Source organism: Schistocerca cancellata, chromosome 1 (assembly GCF_023864275.1).
Source record: "Schistocerca cancellata isolate TAMUIC-IGC-003103 chromosome 1, iqSchCanc2.1, whole genome shotgun sequence".
NCBI classification, from domain to species: Eukaryota; Metazoa; Arthropoda; class Insecta; order Orthoptera; family Acrididae; genus Schistocerca; species Schistocerca cancellata.
In genome coordinates this window covers 839,118,446-839,138,726 of record NC_064626.1, presented here as the reverse complement: position 1 = coordinate 839,138,726, position 20,281 = coordinate 839,118,446, and the positions used below count along the sequence as shown (strand labels likewise).

Sequence of the window (20,281 nt, the reverse complement as noted above, 5' to 3'; positions counted from 1 at the left end):
GCAAGGCACAAACTTATTTCTGATGACATGCCAATAACTAGCATTCTTTAACTTCATTTTGTATGTCTTGAATTATGATTAATAAAATGTTTACAATGATGATACAGCAATTCTGTAGACATGATATGTCAAGTGATTGTTCTTCGTATGTCTTGATGACAGTGTTGTGCTGGACTTGTTCAAATTTCTTGATGCGGTTATAATGTTTTGTGGTGGAGAGTATGTCTCTGATGAGTTGAGTTCTTCTGGTTTGAACACTGTTGTGTATAATGAGGCATAGGCACAGGATCATTCAGTACTGAGAAGAAGAATAGTAGAAAGTGAGTAATAACAAGCTATAGTTGGAGAAGTCTATTAAATGGCTGTGGCACACATCCTTCCAGCTGCTGAGATGTAAAGAGGCCCTTTTACAATGCTTCCAGATTGCACACAGGCCCATACTACAGAGATTCCTTTTCCAATTAGAGCATGTTACAGAGTGCAGTTCTTATAGTGCACAAATTTCATTACGCTCCACTTTAAATTGAGAGCATGTTCCGGGAAGAATGTGACAATATATTACTTTCTCCTACACATGTCTCATGAAATGATCAGATGGCTGGCGGAGTGGAGATGTATGGATGGAGCCATCAGAGAGGTGAATGCAAATGTCAAGGTGGTGTGTTGGGCTGAGGAGGACCAGCGGAAGTGGCATAATGTAACTGCACAGGTGTGTGCATGTTTGGGCACACACGCACGCATGTATGTATGTTCTCTTTAGCTTATCAGAGGATTAGTCCAAAACTGGCAAAGTTTTCATTTGTTTTGCATGCATGATGACCCACTGCAACTACTTGATGAGTGGTCTCTTCTACTCATAAATTATTTACTCTCCTTCCATAACTTTCCTTACCATACAAATATCATAAGTAAAGTACTCACACGTACAAAGTCAAAAGTGTTATTTATGTGAGAACTGAGCAAAAACTTTAAAAAAGACACAGGAGTACAACAAGGGCATGGTCAATCCCTTCTACCTTCAACTTGTGAGAGTCTTGATTTCTCAGATAGTTTGTCGCCAAAGTTTTTGCAAATAAATTACTTCGTTGATTGAGGGGGAAATCTTATGCCAATTTTGAATATGAGTGAGGATGCTTTATTAGTAGGCATCTGTTCATTTGGTCATTTAGAAAAATTGTACAGAGATTAAAAGTTAAATTATTTAATGGGAAGATTTGGTAATGAGCTGGTCTTGTTTCGTGTGTTTTGTTATTTTTCTGAGATATTCCACAAGAGCTTTGTGCTGCCCTGGAACATTAAAGCCGTGATTGGCATCATGACATGCGCAGTGATTGGTGGTGGCAAAGAATCTTCTGCATGAAACATGATGTCGTGGAATACCAATGACCAGAATATTAATAATGTAAATACAAATGTTCCACAAGCTGCGACACAGTCGCGAAAACAAAAAGTGATCCAGGTACTGTCAAATATTTTTTATTCCAGTCTTTGATCACAATATAAAGTTCTTTGACGATGACCGGTTTCACTCTGTAATGACCGTCTTCAGATCTGTTCTACATCATGTCCTAATGTGATAAAGCCATAATGGCATTGTCAAAACATATAAATACATTCAGCAAAGCATTGTCATGTAGGACTAAAATATGGTGTAAAATAGGCCACATCATCCACACAGTCATTTTGCAACTCAGTGATGATGTATATACTCTTGTTTTTTGCTTTGTAAGCTTGAAGCTGGTTCATACAAGATGTACTAACTGACTAAGTTAAGATCGTGCTTGTATGAAAGGCATAATAAAACAACTTCATACAAACCCGGGTTGTTGAGTTCTGGTTTTGGATATAAACAAAATTCTTCAAAAGACATAAGATGAGTATAATTATCTATTAGTTGTGGGTTCACAGACTGTTTGGAGCTGAAGATGAGTGATGAGGTAATTTAGAAACTAACTGAATCCTCTCAGACTGTGCCCTTGAAAAAGTTGTAAGAGAATCGAGAAAAGCAGGTGTTCCAAAACTCCCACTAGGACCTAAAGTCAAAGGTCTAGAATTAGACTAACTATTGCTGATGACATACAACTAACTGCTAAAGACATCACTGAGGCACAAAATCAACTTTAAATACTGCAGAAAGCAGCAGAGAAAATTGGAATAATCTGGATGTTCATTTCTTTTAGTGCCTGAATTGCTTCATGTGTCCAATTTTTCCAGTGGACCTCTTCCAGAGTAATTCCCATAAACTTCTTTCCACCAAATTTCTGTTTTCCTCTTTGTCAACCCAGTGTCTTTTTTTGCAGCTCCGTTGCTTCCTGTACAGTGTTCTTGCCCGTTTTCCTTTTTAGTGGTGTGGACTTCTCACTCAAAATTTTTAATGATATGTAGGGTGATGTTCATGTTGTATCTAGTTAATGTAGTGGGTGTTTTTCATCAGCCTTTTGGGAGAAAGCAGTAACTAAATTAATACCTCAAATTTAAAGTAACAAAATTATGAGACTTATACAGAAGTGTTATACCGTCTCTGACAATGAAGTTCGGTGAATAGTCCTGTAACATTAACGTAGATGAACTATGAACTTCAGTTGTCTTACTGTCCTTCAAAATGGTCACCTCCCATAACTATGCACTGCTGAGCTCTGCGATACATGTCCTGGAAACTTTGCATGAAGTCTTCCTTTGGGATGGTGTTCAAAACCGGCGTCATGTTTCGTTGGACGTCAGGAATATTGTCAAATCTCTTTCCTTTCAGAGAGAGTTTGAGTCGAGGGAATAGGAAGAAGTCTGGAGGATTGGGATCTGGTGAATATGGTGGATGTTCAAGTTGTGCCACCCCCTTTTCTGCCAGGTAATATTTGATGATACTGGCTGTGTGTGGACGAGCGTTGTCATGAACAAAAACCTAGACACCTTGTTGTGCGTACTGGGGTAGTACCCTGCATAGATGTTGCATGAAACGGGTCAACGTCATTCCCTAAGGTAGAAATTCCTTGTGGATAATGCCTTGACTATCAAAACAGGTGATGAGAATCATTTTGATGTGTGATTTTTCGGCTCTGACTTTTTCCGACAAGGTGATGTCTGAGAACACCGTTCCGTGCTTTTTCGTTTCAGTGTTGTACCAGAGACACCATGTTTCATCCTCAGTGGCAATACGGTTCAAGAAATTGGGTGTCGCATCCAACGTTTCGACAAAACCCTGTGAAGCCTCTAAAAGTGCCTGCATCAGATCGTCAGTCAAGTGATGTGACACAAGATGACAACATGTTTTCCTATTCCGTAACTCCTGGGTAAGGATTTGTCATATGGATTCACAGTTCACCTGCAGTTTATCCGTTTTCATGCGCACAGTTAATCAACAGTTGTTTGTGGTTAATGCGTCACTTCCTCAATGTTTCTGTCATTGACGGCAGTCACTGGCTGTCTGCTACGGGGATTGTCAGAAACACTTTCCCGGCCTCCTCAAAAATGGGTGAACCAATTGTACACACACTTCATGGACAGTGCTTGATCCCCATAAACACGTACCAGCATTGCATGCGTTTCTTTCAGTGTCTTACCAAGCTTAAAACAAAATTTTAATTGATCCTGTGCGAGTTCACTGTCCTATTCTCAGTTCAGAACCAACACACTAAACAAGCACTTCGTCCAACGCTGGGGACAGTTGTCAACACCGGCCACTATGCAGGTGTAGCGTTGTGAGTCACCAGTGTTGCCCGATCGACCATTCTGACTTAATTAACCAAACTTTATTACCAGGGGTTGTATTTCCCTAAGACATACACCGCTGCTGTATGGTTTAATGATGACAGTATTTTCCTGGGTAAAATAATCTCTCATTCCGATCTTGCATGTTGTCACCAGGACAATCGCCCTATTGCTAAGAGCAAGGAATATTAGATCCCTTTAATGTGTAGTTACATAAAAGAACTTCTTGGAAGATTACTGTAGCCAAGACGGATATAAAACCATGACAAAGTATATGTGTCTACTAATTCCATAGGAAAAGAAAAAAAAAAAAGAAAGTTATGATTTGAGAAAACAAATCATTCAGCATGTTGCAGGAGATGAAAATTAACTTGTGATAGGGCCTATAATCTGATAGTAGTAAATGGAAGAGAGGGGAAACAAAGTAAGAGAAGATTAACTGGAGTCACAAATGAGTAAAACGAGAAACCACTTACTAGAATTTTGCACACAACGCAATTTCATCATTGCTAACACTAGTTTTGAGAATCAGGAAAGCATGTTGTAATTGTGGAAGAGACATAAGAACTTCAGGAGGTTTCAGACAGATTGTACAGGGTGCCTCTCCTATGAGTCATCAGGCACAATTTCTTGTAGTTCAGCAGACATTTTCAATTTAGTTTTGCATTGTCTACATGGAGTCAGTCCAAACAAATAGTGTCCATCACATCTTTCGTGAACCGGCCAGTGCCGACAGAAAGCGTCGAATTGTTTCCTGCTACAAATAAAATTATTATGTCTTGACATAGGTGGATACAACCATATTGATAGTCATGTGTCCAGGACATCGGTAGGTGAATCCGTCTCACGGATTACAACGGAAAGCAACGTGCCAGCCAGCCTGGATGCAGTTTTCCCACATCCACCTAGGAAAATGCCAGGCTGGTTCCCATGACACGTTTGATCCTGTGGTCGCACTAGATTCAAACAGAAGGGGTACAAAGATTCCTCCCTGTGGGTGAGCCAGCAATAGTTTTAAAATGCATCTGAATGGTACCCCATCGTCTGTATATGAGTATAGTTCATTCTCCACAAAATAGGAGAAATGCCATACCAATCCCAACCCAACATTGGTTGGATAAAGGATACAGGGCAAGAAGAAAGGAATAGAGGGAAACAAGTGACAACAAAAGTTTGAGCCATCCCTGCAGCCTAAAAGTTAAGAAAAATGTTTGCGACAGATGGGAAATCCAGGTTCAAGCCCCAGTCTGGCAAAAGTTTTCAACTGTGATGACATGTTCATTATCGCTCTGGAGACAGGCCGATTAGAAGAATATTTATGCCATTATTTAAAGTGTTACTGACGGATATGTAATTGACATATCTACAAGAGCAACACACACCAAAACAGGGCCAAGACTGAAGATTTATTTTTCATATGCACTTTAATTCTTCGATAGATTACAAGTTTTAAAATAATGATGACAGAAAGCGTAATCATCCAAGAAAGAAGTGTGAGGCAAGTTACTGAGCAATTTCTTCCTCATGAGCTTCCAAAATTTCTTGCTCACTCAACAATGTGACCTGTTTGTAGCAAAATTACAGCTAACTGCAAAACCTCAACAGTACATGCAAGAAATTACATCAATTTGATCATATTGGCTCAGCCATTCATGATGGCAGAAATTACTTTCTGCTAATGCTTCTTTCAAAATAATTCTAGAAATTGACAACAGAAAGCAACACCAGTCATAGGCTAAGTCGTAGGACATTTGTTAAATGAAATGAGTCCAGTCTTTGAGCAACACGTTGCTCATGGGCCGAGAAAATCACAGACAAACTTATACTTGGGCATGGTCTTTTTAACACACAAAGCTGCGGCTGATCTATGTTTAGGCTTGGTCTCCAAAGTTGTGTTAAAAGAAAATACAAATGCGTAAACAATGAGATTGGCAGAATGTGCAAAGCAGCAATGGCTAGCACAGAAATGTAAAGCTATAGCTGTGTTTTTTTTTTTTTTTTTTTTTTTTTGTGTGGTTTTAGGACGCACAACTACAGTGGTCATTAGCTCCCAGACTAAATTATGAATGCACTGCGAGGCACAATGTTAAAACAAGCAACTAAAAAGATCAACACTATAAAAGGCACTTAACAGGCAAGGGATTAAAAGAAAACAGCATAATCAAATGTCCTTAGACAGATTTGTCAAGTGGATAAAACGAAGAACGCGAGCAGCTGCTCCTGAATCATCTGCTAAAATTTCATCCAGAGTACATGGCAGGCCAAGATCAATGCACAGTGTATTAAAATTCGGACAGGACGTTAAAATGTGGCGTACTGTTAGCACTTGCTCACATGGGCAGAACGGCACTGGCGGAGCCGTCAGCAGATGGCGGTGGCTGAACCGGCAGTGTCCAATCCGTAACCGGGCCAAAACGACCTCCTCCCGCCGAGAAGGGCGTGAAGAGGTCGTCCAAGCCGTGGGGAGAGGTTTCAAGGCCTGAAGCTTGTTTTCAGTAAGTGTAGACCAATAGGCATGCCACAGTGATAAAATGCGCAGACAAATGACCCCGCTAAAATCAGATGAAGGCACACAACAAGAAGGTGTCCAAGGCTGGAGGACCGCAGCCTTGGCCGTGGCATCTGCAGCTTCGTTTCCAGGGATACCGACATGGCCAGGAACCCACATAAAGGTAACCCGAGAACCGTCGTCCGCCAGCTGCCAAAGAGAGCGTTGGATCCAGTGCATGAAAGGGTGAACCAGATACGGATCACTGAGGCTCTGGATGGCATTCAGGGAATCAGAGCAGATGACATAAGCAGAATGTCAGTGGCGGCGGATGTAAAGAACAGCCTGATAGAGGGCAAATAGCTCAGCTGTGAAGACCGAACAATGGCCATGGAGCCAGTATTTGAAACTGTGTGCCCCGACAATAAAAGAACACCCAACACCGTCATTGGTCTTAGAGCCATCTGTATAAATGAAGATCGTATGAACTTCGAACGAAGTTCGACAAACCGCGAGTGGTATACCGAAGCTGGGGTAACCTCCTTTGGGAGCGAGCTGAGGTCAAGGTGAACATGAACCTGAGCCTGGAGCCAAGGTGGCGTTTGGCTCTCGTCCACTCTAAAGGTTGCAGGGAGTGGAAAATCAAGTTGCTGAAGGAGGCGACGAAAGTGAACTCCAGGGGGTAGCAGGGCAGATACATACAACCCGTATTGACAATCGAGAGAGTCATCAAAAAAGAAATGATAAGACGGGTGGTTGGGCATTGATAATAGCCGACAGGCATGCCAACAAAGCAGTATATCGCGCCAGTAGGTTAGTGGCAATTCACTGGCTTCAGCATGAAGACTCGACAGGACTAGTATAGAACGCTCCGATCGCAACACGTAACCCCCGATGTTGTATAGAGTTGAGGCGGCGTAAGATGGACAGCCGTGCAGAGGAGTATACAAAGCTCCCATAATCCAGCTTTGAGCAGACGATCGACAGATACAGGCGAAGTAGGACGGTTTGATCTGCTCCCCACGACGTACCATTGAGAACACAGAGGACATTTATGGAATGGGTACAACGGTCAGCCAAATATGACACATGTGGAGACCAGCTAAGTTTCCTGTCAAATGTAAGACCTAAAAATTTTGTTGTCTCCACGAACGGGAGAGGAACGGGACCGAGATGCAAGGACGTTGGGAGAAACTCTTTGTAGCGCCAGAAGTTAATACAGACCGTCTTCTCGGCAGAGAAACTGAAGCCATTGGCGACACTCCAGGAGTAAAGACAGTCAATACAACGCTGAAGACAGCGCTCCAGGAAACATGTACGCTGCGCGCTACAGTAGATGGTAAAATCGTCCATGAAAAGGGAGCCTGATACATCAGCTGGGAGGCAATCCATTATTGGATTGATCGCTATGGCGAAGAGAGCGACGCTCAAAACTGAGTCCTGTGGCACCCGATTCTCCTGGCGAAAGGCGTCAGACAGGACAGACCCACATGTACCCTGAGCTGTCGATCCATTAAAAATGCATGAATAAAAAGAGGGAGGCGACTGCGAAGGCCCCATGTATGCATGGTGCGGAGAATGCCCGCCCTAAAACAGGTGTCGTAAGCCTTCTCCAAATCAAAGAACACAGCCACTGTCTGGCGCTTCCGCAAGAAGTTATTCACAATGGAGGTCGACGAGGTAACCAGATGGTCAACAGCAGAGCGGCGCCTACAAAATCCACATTGTACATTGGTAAGTAGGCGTCGAGATTTGAGCAGCCAAACCAAATGAGAGTTAACCATTTGTTCCATCACCTTACAGACACAGCTGGTAAGGGAAATGGGTCGGTAACTGGAGGGCAAGTGCTTGTCCTTCCCCGGCTTAGGAATCGGGACAATAGATTCGCACCAGCATGTGGGAACATGACCCTCAATCCAGATGTGATTATAAGTATCAATCCAGATGTGATTATAAGTACAAAGAAGAAAACCTTTACCTGCAGGAGAAAGGTTCTTCAGCATCTGAATATGAATAGAATCAGGCCCCGGAGCGGAGGACCATGACCGGGCAAGTGCACTTTCGAGTTCCCGCATGGTGAATGGGGCATTATAACTTTCATGATTCGAGGAGCGGACGTTAGGTGGCCTTGCCTCCTCTGCCTGTTTTTGGGGGAGGAAGGCAGGGTGGTAATGAGCGGAGCTCGAAACCTCTGCAAAAAATCTGCTGAAGGCATTGGAGATATCCTCAGGGGCCACAAGGACGTCATTCGCAACTGTCAAGCCAGAAACTGGTGAGTGAACCTTAGTGCCAAATAGCCTGCACAGGCTACCCCAGACAACAGAAGGAGGAGTAAAACTGTTGAAGGAGCTTGTGAAAGCAGCCCAGCTGGCTTTCTTGCTTTCTTTAATAACACGACGACACTGTGCACGTAATCGTTTATAATTAATACAATTCGCCATCGTAGGGTGGTGTTTAAAGGTGCGTAAAGCACGTCGACGAGCACGTAAAGCGTCTCTACATGCTGTGGTCCACCAGGGGACCGGTACGCGACATGGAGAAGAAATAGTATGAGGGATGGAATATTCAGCAGCAGTGAGAATGACTTCCATGAGGTGTGCAACCTGACTATCGCAGCCTGCGAAATTTTGATCCTGAAATGTCGCACTGGAAGAGAAGAGCCCCCAGTCTGCTTTGGAGATGTTCCAACTAGTTGAGCATGGAGATGGGGTATGATCCAGGAGATGGATAACACAAGGGAAGTGGTCGCTCAAATACGTATCAGAAAGAGTGTACCACTCAAACCGACGTGCAAGTTGGGTAGTATATATAGAGAGGTCTAAATGGGAATAGGTATGAGTTATGTCTGAAAGAAAAGTAGGGGCGCCAGTATTGAGGCAGACAAGATTGAGGTGGTTGAAAAGGTCTGCCTACAGGGAGCCCCTCGGGCAGGTTGCTGGAGAGCCCCAAAGGGGATGGTTGGCATTGAAGTCTCCAGTCAACAAAAATGGTGCAGGTAGCTGAGCAGTAATTTGCATCATGTCTGCCCTAGTAACGGCAGACGATGATGGAGTGTAAATGGTACAAATGGAAAATGTGAAAGTGGGGAGAGTAATTCGGACATCAACTGCCTGCAGATCGGCGTGCAATGTGTTGGGATCGTAGTAGATATCATCCCGGACCAGCAACATAACCCCTCCATGAGCCGGAATACCTGCCACAGGGGGTAGGTCAAAACGCACAGAGGCATAGTGCGCCAAGTCAATTCGATCGCATGGGCGTAGCTTCGTTTCCTGGAGAGCTACTGCGAGCGGACAGTGCAAGCGTAGCAGCAACTTTAAGTCCTCTCGGTTGGAGCAAATGCCGCGAATATTCCAATGAAGAAGTGCCATCGTGAGAAGAAAAAGAAAAAGGAGACGCAAGAAGGGGTCACCTCGAAGGCCGCTGAGGGCCTGGCTTCGAGTGAGCACTGCGGCCACCATCAATAGGCGGAGAGTCATCGTCCATTTTTTCAATAGGTTCGTCGGCCACCATGTTAAGATGGCCGGGAGGGGGAGCTTCCTCCACCAGTGAATGGCCAGATGTTCGGCTACCAGCGGTGCAGCCAGGTGAAACGGATGACTGCCTGGGGCGGCTACCGCGGGGTGGCGCAGGAGAAGAAACACGCCGTGGCGGAGAAGGGGAACATTGCTTCCTATGAGCCTTCTTGGAAGGTCGTTTAGTCGAAGTACTGGTCGATGGCTGGGAGTTCGGGGTACATAGGAAGTCTTCAGGGGACGGTTCCTTCTTGACGGCCAGTGCATCTGACTTCTGGGTCTCAGTCTTGGCAGAAGCTGATGAAGGTGCTTGTGTCTTAGGGGTGACGGGAGGAAGAGGAGACGTTGACTGGGCGATCTTAGCACTGGCCAAACGGACGACTGTAGCCCTAAAGGTCAGATCACATGTCTGCGTAGACACCTCCCTGGTAGGCTGAGGAGAGGCAAGGACAGTACTGTATTTCCCCACTGGGAGCAGCATGGGCTTCCTACTAGCAAATAGCTTGCGAGCAGCCGAGGTGGACACTTTCTCTTTGACCCGAATTACCTGTATACAGCGTTCATCCTTGTGGATAGGACAGTCGCACGAGGACACTGCATGGTCACCCTGACAGTTCACGCAACGAGGAGACGGAGGTGGAAAGTCACCCTCATGGGTGTCCCTGCCACAAGTGACACATTTAGCTGCATTAGAACAAGACTGGTGGGTGTGGTTAAAATGCTGACACTGTTAGCAGCGCCTTGGTGTCGGGACATAGGGGCGAACAGAAATAGCCTCACAGCACGCTTTGATGTGCGACGGCAGCTGAACACTATCAAAGGTCAAGAAAAGTGTCCGGGTCAGTACAAGGTCATCGTCGACCTTTTTCACGACCCTATGGACAGCTGTCACGCCCTGCTCAGCGAGGAAAGGCTGAATCTCCTCGTCAGTCAATCCGTCGAATGATCTAGTAGATACAACACCGCGTGATGAATTCAAAGTGCGATGAGCCTCCACCCGGACAGGGAACGTGTACAAGAGTGTGACCCGAAGGAGTTTTTGTGCCTGAAAGGCACTCTCAGTTTCCAACAACAAGGAACCGTTACGCATCCTGGTACAAGACTTGAAAGGTCCGACTATGGCATCTACACCCTTCTGAAGAACGAAAGGGTTGACAGATGAAAAATCTTTTCCGTTCTCAGATCTAGAAACTACGAGGAACTTTGGGGCAGGCGATAGTACTTTTGTCACTGGTGGCTGGTCAAGTTTCCGGTTTTGGGCAGAAGTTGAGAGAGAAGAAGAGAAATCCATTGCGGATGAATCCCCCATGATTGCCAGCGTCTCCGATGACACGCTCCTTCCTTGTGGGGACCCTCTCAGAGGGCACTCCCGCCTTAGGTGAATGTTTACACCTCAGGTCACACCTCCCAAGAAACGGACGGAGGGACCAATCGGCATGGTCGGAAGGTGTCAGCTCAGGCAATCACCCCTCCCTGGGTCTGGCCTTTACCAAGGGGTACATGCGTGTCTTACTTGTCTACCCAGGGCGGGGAATTATGCGTTACCCTGTCACTGGCTACGCGTGGGTCGGCCTTCAGGCACACACAGGGAGGAATGGGAGAGAGGGAGAGAAAGGACAGACTGTCTCAAATTCTGAGGCGGAGACCATAGGGTGGACAAGAAGGCAAGGAGAAGAAGGCAAGGTAAAAAGTAAGGAAGACAGTGAGAGAGGGAGAAGGACAAAGAAAGGAAACAAACAAAGGAAGGAAGAAACCAGAATAAGCGAAAAACCAAAATGATCACAAATGTAAGTCGTTGAACCATCCGTCTCTGGACGCAGGCTCAAACTACCCCCTTGAGGGGGAGGGACTCCTTTTAGTCGCCTCTTATGACAGGCAGGAATACCCCGGGCCTATTCTTACCCCGGACCCGCAGGGGGGGGGGGGGGGGGGGGGGCTGTAGCTGTATGTGTGGCTATGAGCAAGATAGACACTGTGTCTACGGTTGTGGAAGTAGTAGTAGTAGTAGTAGTAGTAGTAGTAGTAGTAGTAGTAGTAGTAGTTGTTGTTGTTGTTGTTGTTGTTGTTGGTGGTGGTGGTAGTGGGGAGCTTTGGAGAAAACTGAACCAGCTGTATTAACATCATGTGCACAGATGGCAAGCCAGTAACAAGCAACAAAGGGACGGCTCAAAAGAGAAAGGAAAAACTACATAACTTCTTTCAGTGACAGTTGACGATCTGAAACCTAGCAACTAGTCTAGTTCCTTAGACATCCACAGCAAAACTAGAAAATTATTTATGATGGACATTTACTTTGCATATACTAGCAAAACTCATCTAGATTCGCAATTTACATTACCCATTAACTAATCTGTGTATTTTATATTTCTCACAGTGCTGCTAAGTATCACTAACGGTCATTAATGAAATGGTTTACAGTAATACTTTACTACCTTGTAGCTCTTGGTTCCGCTTTTGATTAAATTAGTTATTTCTGAAAGTAATGGGTCACATAAAAGCAAATACTTTTTCTGCGACAGCACTTAAGGGTCCTTAATTAAATATTATGTATTTGATAAAATTAATTAAATATTATGTATTTGATAAAATTTAATGTTTATACCTCTACCAGTTGGCTGCGAATCATTGATGAGGAAAAATTTGTAACCTCCAGGCGCTGTTGCAACATGTAATCCATTCTCCTGCTCCAGTGGCCAACCAACTGCTTTTGCGCGTTCTATAGCTTCCTTTGATCGCACAGTGATGCCAATGAAGTCATTTCCTTTTTCATATGAGTGAACATTGTAATTGTATGTGAGTTCCACAACAAAATGGGTATCTTCAGGGCCATATCCAACCATTGTTTTGCTCCATCGATTGTCATATGGCCTGATTGCAAAAAAAAAAAAACTATTATTTAAGAAAATTTATATTATCCAAGCATGAGATATTATCTATAAAAATACAGATTCTTATGAGAACTCGTGTAGTAAATTTAATATTAGCAGTTACTATATAACTTTACAGAGGGTTCAGATGAACCTACTGAAACATAACATTTTAGCTTGTGACATCAAATGCGCACAAACAGAGTTCAGAGTATCAACAATATTTATTTTGCTTTTCTGTTTTTTTTTTTTTTTTTATTATGTATGTTATAGGCTGTTGGAATGAGCTTACAGTGTAGCCAATGGTAGTCTAGGCTGAAAGTAACAGTTTGATAGTACAGAAAGCAATGACTGAATACAAAATCTTAGTTGTGGTGATATATTGGTCTTTAACATGACCAGATGTCTAGGTGAGGTTGAAAGCTGGAGCTGGGTTGCGAGTTGGTAAAGTCAAAGAAAGTGATCTAGAGAGAATAACTATAAGACTTGTGATGATGGTATGCATGTTATAAATATTGGATTCTAATATGTGATTTATGTCTGTTTCTTTGATGATGTCATAGGCCAAAGCAGACGGGTGGTGTCAGTATGTTTAATATTTCCCTCTGCAGTGAATCTCTATTAGACCTGAACACCAGTGCAGATCCAGAAAGGGAGTATTGTGACCCTATAAATAAACATTATGTTATAAGCATTTATATTTTTGCATATATAAATTCACAAATAAAGTACCACAAAAACTGCAAAAAAATTTAGAAAATTATTAATTATGCTAAACACGACTCTTTTCAGCCGTTTGCTGATGTGCCCAAGCTTGTAGGCTGACTAGCTGCAGGAAACATTCTGACCACAAAAAGGATCAATTCACTGACGCCACTCCAATGCCAACAACAAAGTTACATCTACATACATACTTCACAAGCATCCATAGGGTGTGTGGCAGAGGGTATCCTGTATAGTCATACCCTTTCCTGTTCCACTCGCAAATAGAGTGAGGGAAAAACATCTACCTAGATGCCTCTGTATGAGCCTTAATGTCTCTTATCTTATCTTTGTGGTCCCCACATGAAAATCCAGCACTGCTTATGAGTCAAAGGTGTTAACTGAAGCCTTTAAAGCTGCTCCGTCAACTCACAGCAACATCGTCACAATTTAATAGAACTCAGACCTTGGGCTTTGCTACAGATCAGTCTGGCACCTCAATGTACATTCCAAGTAATATTACAGATGCAAAACAAATATTGTTCAGTTGTCTATTCTCTCTCTCTCTCTCTCTCTCTCTCTCTCTCTCTCTCTCTCTTCCCCCCCCCCCCCCCCACATGACATGTCAGACACTACTTTGACACATCATGAGTCAAAGTCGATGTTTGATATCTGTAGGTTTGACTGACTTGTCCGTGGGTAGAACTTGTGAACCACAAGCAGTTTCGTAAAGGAAGACAGACAGGAGAAGACCCTCCACTTTGAAGAGTATAATAGAAAGACTGAATTTTTGAAATGTTGGCATAAACAACTGAAAGAAACAATACTCACCCATTTACAAGCTCATACAAATGTACAATGTGGACTTGGTTTCACAGTTGCTCTGCTAAGTGAAGTACTGATAACTGTGAATGCACGCTCACATTTCATATAGTATAAATTATGATGATGATGTCCAAGTTGACAGTTTATAGTCACTGTAGTTCTTCAATCCATTCAATAGGCCTATCTTCTTCTTCTTCTTCTTCTTCTACTTGCGTTACGGCCTCTGTAGGACCACGGGTAGCCCATTCGTGGACATTTTCCTCTTCTTCTCCCAGAACCTCTTAATTCTTTCTCTTATTCTCTCCCGATCTTCTCCCGAGATCTTCAGTTTCCGTTTATCCTGTCGGCTCCACTGGTGACACTCTAATCCTTTCCTGTATTCTTGTCTGTCATTGATCTCCGGCTTATTTTTCAGTGTATATTTGTTCCTCCAATTTTCCTTTCCTGCGACCTTGATCCCAAATTCCAACCACTCCTTCCGAAGTTCAACAACTCACTTGGTTCCTGTCTTTCCCCGTGTCCTCCCTGTTGTTTCCTACACTCTCTTCGTCATTCTGTCCATACTCATCCTAACGACATGTCCAGCAAACCTTGCCCTTTTGAGTCGGATTTCCCCAGATATTGTCATGTTCCAGTACAATTCTTCCCTGCGTCTTTGCATCCACCTCTCTCCACCTCTTTTGGGACCTAGTATTTTTCTCTCTTCTTTCTCTAGTTGTTCTGCCCCATTTCTTCCTAGTGTCATCGTCTCAACAGCCTAAAGGCCTATAGAAACACTTATTAAATTTTTGTAGGAAACCTTTTAAAATATTGATAATTTCTCTGAACCGCAATTATTGTAAAGTTATTATAAAGTAATCTCCTAAGCACTGATGAAAATTTGGTTGATATTATTACAAAAACCCTAGAAAGACCAAACATTCCCTCCCCTTTCCCCCTCTCAGAACCGAATCCAGGAACTGTGTATGTTGGAATAAAACATAGGGTGTCGTCGGATTGTCCTACAATGTACTGATGATGTGGCATGTGGTTTCATGTCTGTGGTGACTGGAAGAGTGGAAGAACACTGACAAAATTTTAATATTGCATTGATATTACTTTTTGGAATGTTGGTTGTGACAGTTTGATCTTCGCATAGGCTGAGATGTAGGTTAGGTTGAAAGATGACAATATGGTTGAGAGTTGGTGAAGCCAGCAAATGTGAATATGAGATCTTAGCTGTGGCAACCCAATGATACTTAGAGTAGTCCGACGCCCAAGTCAGATTGAAAGGTGGCTGGTTGTTTCTTGCCGGAGCAGTACCAGACTCACTTAACATGAGGTAGGTATTCAGCATAAGGTACTGTTCAGTTGTATGAGGGGACGAAGCAACAACAATCTGTTGTATATTTTTTTCTCAGAGTGCTGCACTGTATCAAATGGCCACCTAATTACAACTAACAATACTGCAACTAAAAACAGCACCTACTCGCGACTTAAACTCACAGTGGCACAGAAAACTATATATTTTCGTATATTCAATATTTGACTCCTTTCCAAGAAATTTAAGTCCATATATACAGTAGGTGAACAGTTGTTAGTAAAAAAAAGGCTGTTGGGTGCACTGGTACCCTTTTTAATGATTACTGACACGTTCCACATCATTGTGCGATATCTCTAGCATGATGCACACATTACACAAAAAACTTGCCTATTGAACACGCAATCCAAACAGTGGGCATGCAGCAGTGAGCAGCAAGTACTTAACATTCGGCTTTCGTGATCCGAATGACGTACTTACCCGTTGCATGCAGCTGCGCAACCTTCAGTAAATTCTTCGTGTCGCAAAACCTAGGGTAAAATGGAATTAGCTATAGTCTGCAGTATTGAGGTGTAGAATCGGACTGAGAACTACATAGCAAAAGATTACCTTCATTCCCAGCACTTCTCTATAAAATTTTGCTGTCAATGTTCTGTCTGCAACTTTGAATACAAAGTGAAGAGCTCGTCCCTGTATCATTGTAACAATTTCACGATGAAAGTAACAAATTACGCAATGTCTGTTACAACAAACAAGCCGCTGTCAGATCTCCGGCCACACTCGTCACTCGTCAGTTCTACCAAATCACAACTATTACATGAAGGTCAAATATCGAAAGCTGCTCCGCAACCGATTCCATGCGAACTCGATACCTTACATACATTAAAGTGCGGGAGGTTGTGTGCAGAGTGACGCAAGATCGAAATAATTAATACAGAATTCTTCACATATAATATCATGGATACATATATGGGGCATCGAAGCATGTTTACGGCCTCGAGTGTTTTCTGAACACAACGAAGAAACTACAAGGGGCATAGCATCATGTTTGTGATCCAACAGCAAGTAGCGGCTGTTCATAGCGTGTTCAGTGACGCAGTGCAAAACTATATTTCATGTTGTAAGTTATCTTCTGCTGATTCTGAAAATCAAAGAACACTGCACAATATGGTCAACCGAATGAACCAATGCAGAAGACACTGATCTCATATTATGGAGAATATGAGTTTGTTCTGTCCAGGCATCCTGATTAAGTTTCCCGTGATTTTCCTAGATCATGATGGTTTCTTCAGCGAGAAAATTGCCTACCACCTGCTTCTTCTCGTAAAAACATCCTTATTTATTCTATGCGTACGTAGATTTGAACTATTTATTTTCATAGTATTACCATGATAAATCTGTATCATTAAAACTTCAATTTATGCTTTAAATAGACGCAAAATTCAGCCAGAATTTTTAATAGTGCCCCCTGTATCCAGAGAAACCAGTCCCATGGTATGCAACTGTAAATGTATGCTGTTATTAGTGTTATTTCGTCCAAGTAGCACCGCAAAGAAATCTTTGCTGACGAATAGATGTCTATCACTAACTGACTTTTTATGGTAACATTGCGCTTGTTTCACATAACCAGTCTACATAGATCACTAATATTCAATAATGGAGTTCTTGCTGCAACTCAGTTACGGTATTGTAGGCTCTGTCTGGGAGTTTGGCGTGCAGGTGCTACAACAAATATTCTGTTTGACTTCCGATAGATGACTAGAACCTTACTGTTTGAGCTATTGGGTCGTATGAATAAAACGGAGAATATAAATTATTCGGGAAATTTCGGAGAACGGTTCGCATAAATAAAGCGAGTCGGAGAATCATACTTCAGCCGAGAATGTTCTCAGAGTGAGAAAAAAAGGGGGGGGGGGGGGGCGAGTTTCTCGATAAGAACATTATCTGTATGGAGAACTTAATTTCAGAAAATCTTGAAAGAAGAGGTGGCGATCTTTCAAACGTTGTGAAAATTAAAACATTTCTGTTGCTATTTAGCAGATCCAAGTTTTCAGACCATTGTGCGTATACCAGCAACTGTGTTATTGACATTTAGAGGTGTTCATAATCATGACTTCTCACTGTATAAATCCTGCATTTTGTTATGTTAGAATTTAGCAAGCGAATCAGAAAAATTAATAACAGGTTTATTACAAACCTAGCGATCTGTTTCTCATAACGAATCGCACGGGCGGCCGCTTACGTACTTGACACTTGAGCAGACAATTATGCGTCGTATTTAACCAAAATAATCTCGTGTCAGAAAACTCTGTTAGAGTTCCGCTTTGAAGTAGATGAAAATGTTATGTAATTTTAAGATTTCGTTGGTGTGATTTGTTCCCTTAACTTCAAAAACAAAAAAGTTTTCCGCATGTCGAAAAGTCGATAACATTGCATGAAAATGCAGTTTCACAAACCGTTCGTAATAGTCTTAATAATTTGCTGTCGCACGTAAGAGTAAAATTGAAACGTTGTGCAACTCTCCCAGAAAATACTGATGCCAGTTCCATATCTGCACACTGAATAGCTCGCCTGTTTGAGCGAGCTGGATGAAATGTAATGTTACGAGTGCGTTCTGTGCCGCAGACGGCAAACGACACACACACACAGAATCTTCTCAAGGAGGGGAGGTAGTGAGGAGGAACTCCCTCGTCAGAGAATATGCTTCGAACTTTTATTCACACGAAATTGAGAATTTTCTCAGAGAATGCTATATCACTCTGAGAATCTTGCCTGGAGAATGTTCTCTTACTTATTCAAAAAACCCATTATGCTTTGATAGAATACTGAATGAAATGGAAAGAAGATATCACATAATTTCTTCCAATTAATTTGCTGTCTGTAAACGGCTTGTGGCGGCCACCAACATCGAACATGAGGTTATCGACTTTGAGAAGAACTACTTTGTTCATGATATTATAAACTCAGTCTGGTATGAACGTCCGTTGTGTGCACTCGCTTCTATTGGAGTATGTCATTTATAGTAATAAAGAGCAGCTCTTTGCCCCCCGCCCCCTCCCCCATGCAGACATATCACCTATACCACATTGCCTGGGTCCACGTCGTCATCGCCGTCGCAACACTGCCACTCGCCTTTTCCTGTGCAGCGCAACACGTGCCTGTCCAATGTTTTCCAAAACTAGCTTGTCTGCAGAAGGACAATCCATAAATGTTGTCCGCCTTAGTTGGTAATCTGTTTGACATTCACAGAATTCTATGTGACGATGCATGCTTCATGTGCCTGGTTAGCCGCTCACCAGACCCTATCAGTGACTTGCTGCTGGATCGGCCACTTCAACATAAGTATGCTACAGCTTGGTCTCACATTACTGAACGCCTGTTGCGCCCTCCTGCCGAAGTAGGATTGGACCCCATCTCATTTATGGCGCCATCACATTTGTGGTGCAATCACAATTGTGGCACCACCTCTGCTCCAAAGTCTGAGGAGCTAATTGATGTTACACTGTGGATCCTTTGGCTGGTCAAGTTTCCATCTGATCTTCAGCTACATCTCCTCTGCTGTTTTAGAAAAGAAATCCTGTCTTTGACCAAGCCCACCGTATTGTATAGCATCACTGGCCCCTTCCCTCTGGCGGTTCCCCCATGGATTCATAGGTTGGCAACACTCCTCCTGCCTTAATTCAGAAGCCTCCTCACCCAACAAGTAGAGGTCTTGCATGTCGCGCCCACTCCCAGCAGTTACCTCCAGTGCCACTTGGCTGCGAACTTCCAACACTATCTGCACCAGCAGCACCCACCTCCCACTCTTCTCCTGTGAACAAGCAAGCATGCAGCATATCAAGCAATCTGGGTGATGCATAGTAGATGCCGCATCCTGCGTATCAATTATGTTGGAACCATGTAAGTTTCCGCAGCTCCACACGGTCTTGTTGTTCACTGTGTCTATACACAAACTCTGGACGTGAGTCCATTTGGGCCCCACAACTCATGGCAATTCTGTACGGCGCCGCCCCTCTACTCAGTCATCCAATATGCTGAAACCTCCTGCAGGCAAGCTCTACATTTTCGATCCCGCCTGCACTCACCACTTCCTCATCGACACCAGGACTGATGCCAGTGTCATCCTACCATTATGCACTCCTTCGAATCTTCTTCCTGCATCACTGTTCTCCCCCACAGCCAGCAACTCTGTCCATGGCTCAGCAGATCTTCATCTCCAACTCACACTAGACCTGGTATTCTCTTGGACCTTCCAGGTCACAGACGTTGACAGCCCCATCCTCGTGGTCGACTTCCTCAAACATTATGGCCACTCGCCGGACCTCCAATAGGCTGTTCTGCTTTATCTTACGTCAGGCTCTCATGTACTGGGTATCTTCACCCCCTCACCCACATCCACCTCCTCTCAGTGTGTCACACTCATTTGTGCTACTTCTCAGTGCTCACATCTGACAGAAGATCTTGTAAACATGCTGGCCCAGCTTACAACTGGGTCCATGAGATCGCTAGCTTCCATACTGACAACAACAGCCTGCATCAGCTGATTGTCGACACATCAACCAACTTGGCATGTGCCATTCACATGTTCACCGACCTCGTCACATGGCAGCCATATGATGTCACCGAGGTTTCACCTGCTCCTGACCCACCTCTGCCTCCACCTTCGCTGCAATCTCTGCATGTCAGTGACAGTCGAACTTACAGTGTTCTGTGTATCTTACCTTTGTCATCCAGTGCTGTTATGTGTGCGCCTCCCTCCACCATAGGCGCTATTACTAATGGCATCTTCCATAGGCAGTTTACTACTCCAGCCCCCTTTCTGATATACGGCTCGCCACCCCAGCACCACCGAACTCTGCCACAGCAAGGCCACAATATA

The 20,281-nt window shown here is 43.6% G+C and overlaps 1 protein-coding gene across 1 annotated transcript in view; it reads right to left on the bottom strand.

Annotated features, from left to right (window-relative positions):
- The window catches only part of LOC126188848 (glyoxalase domain-containing protein 4), a 55,364-nt gene extending 39,152 nt beyond the window's left edge, over window positions 1-16,212 (bottom strand). The window contains exons 1-3 of the mRNA XM_049930492.1: window positions 16,012-16,212; window positions 15,883-15,932; window positions 12,311-12,576 (exon numbers count right to left, since the gene is read on the bottom strand). Coding sequence (XP_049786449.1) covers window positions 12,311-12,576; window positions 15,883-15,932; window positions 16,012-16,101 — 406 coding nt within the window. The 5' untranslated portion in view covers window positions 16,102-16,212. The remainder of the gene's footprint in view (window positions 1-12,310; window positions 12,577-15,882; window positions 15,933-16,011) is intronic.
- Window positions 16,213-20,281: the final 4,069 nt, after the last annotated feature.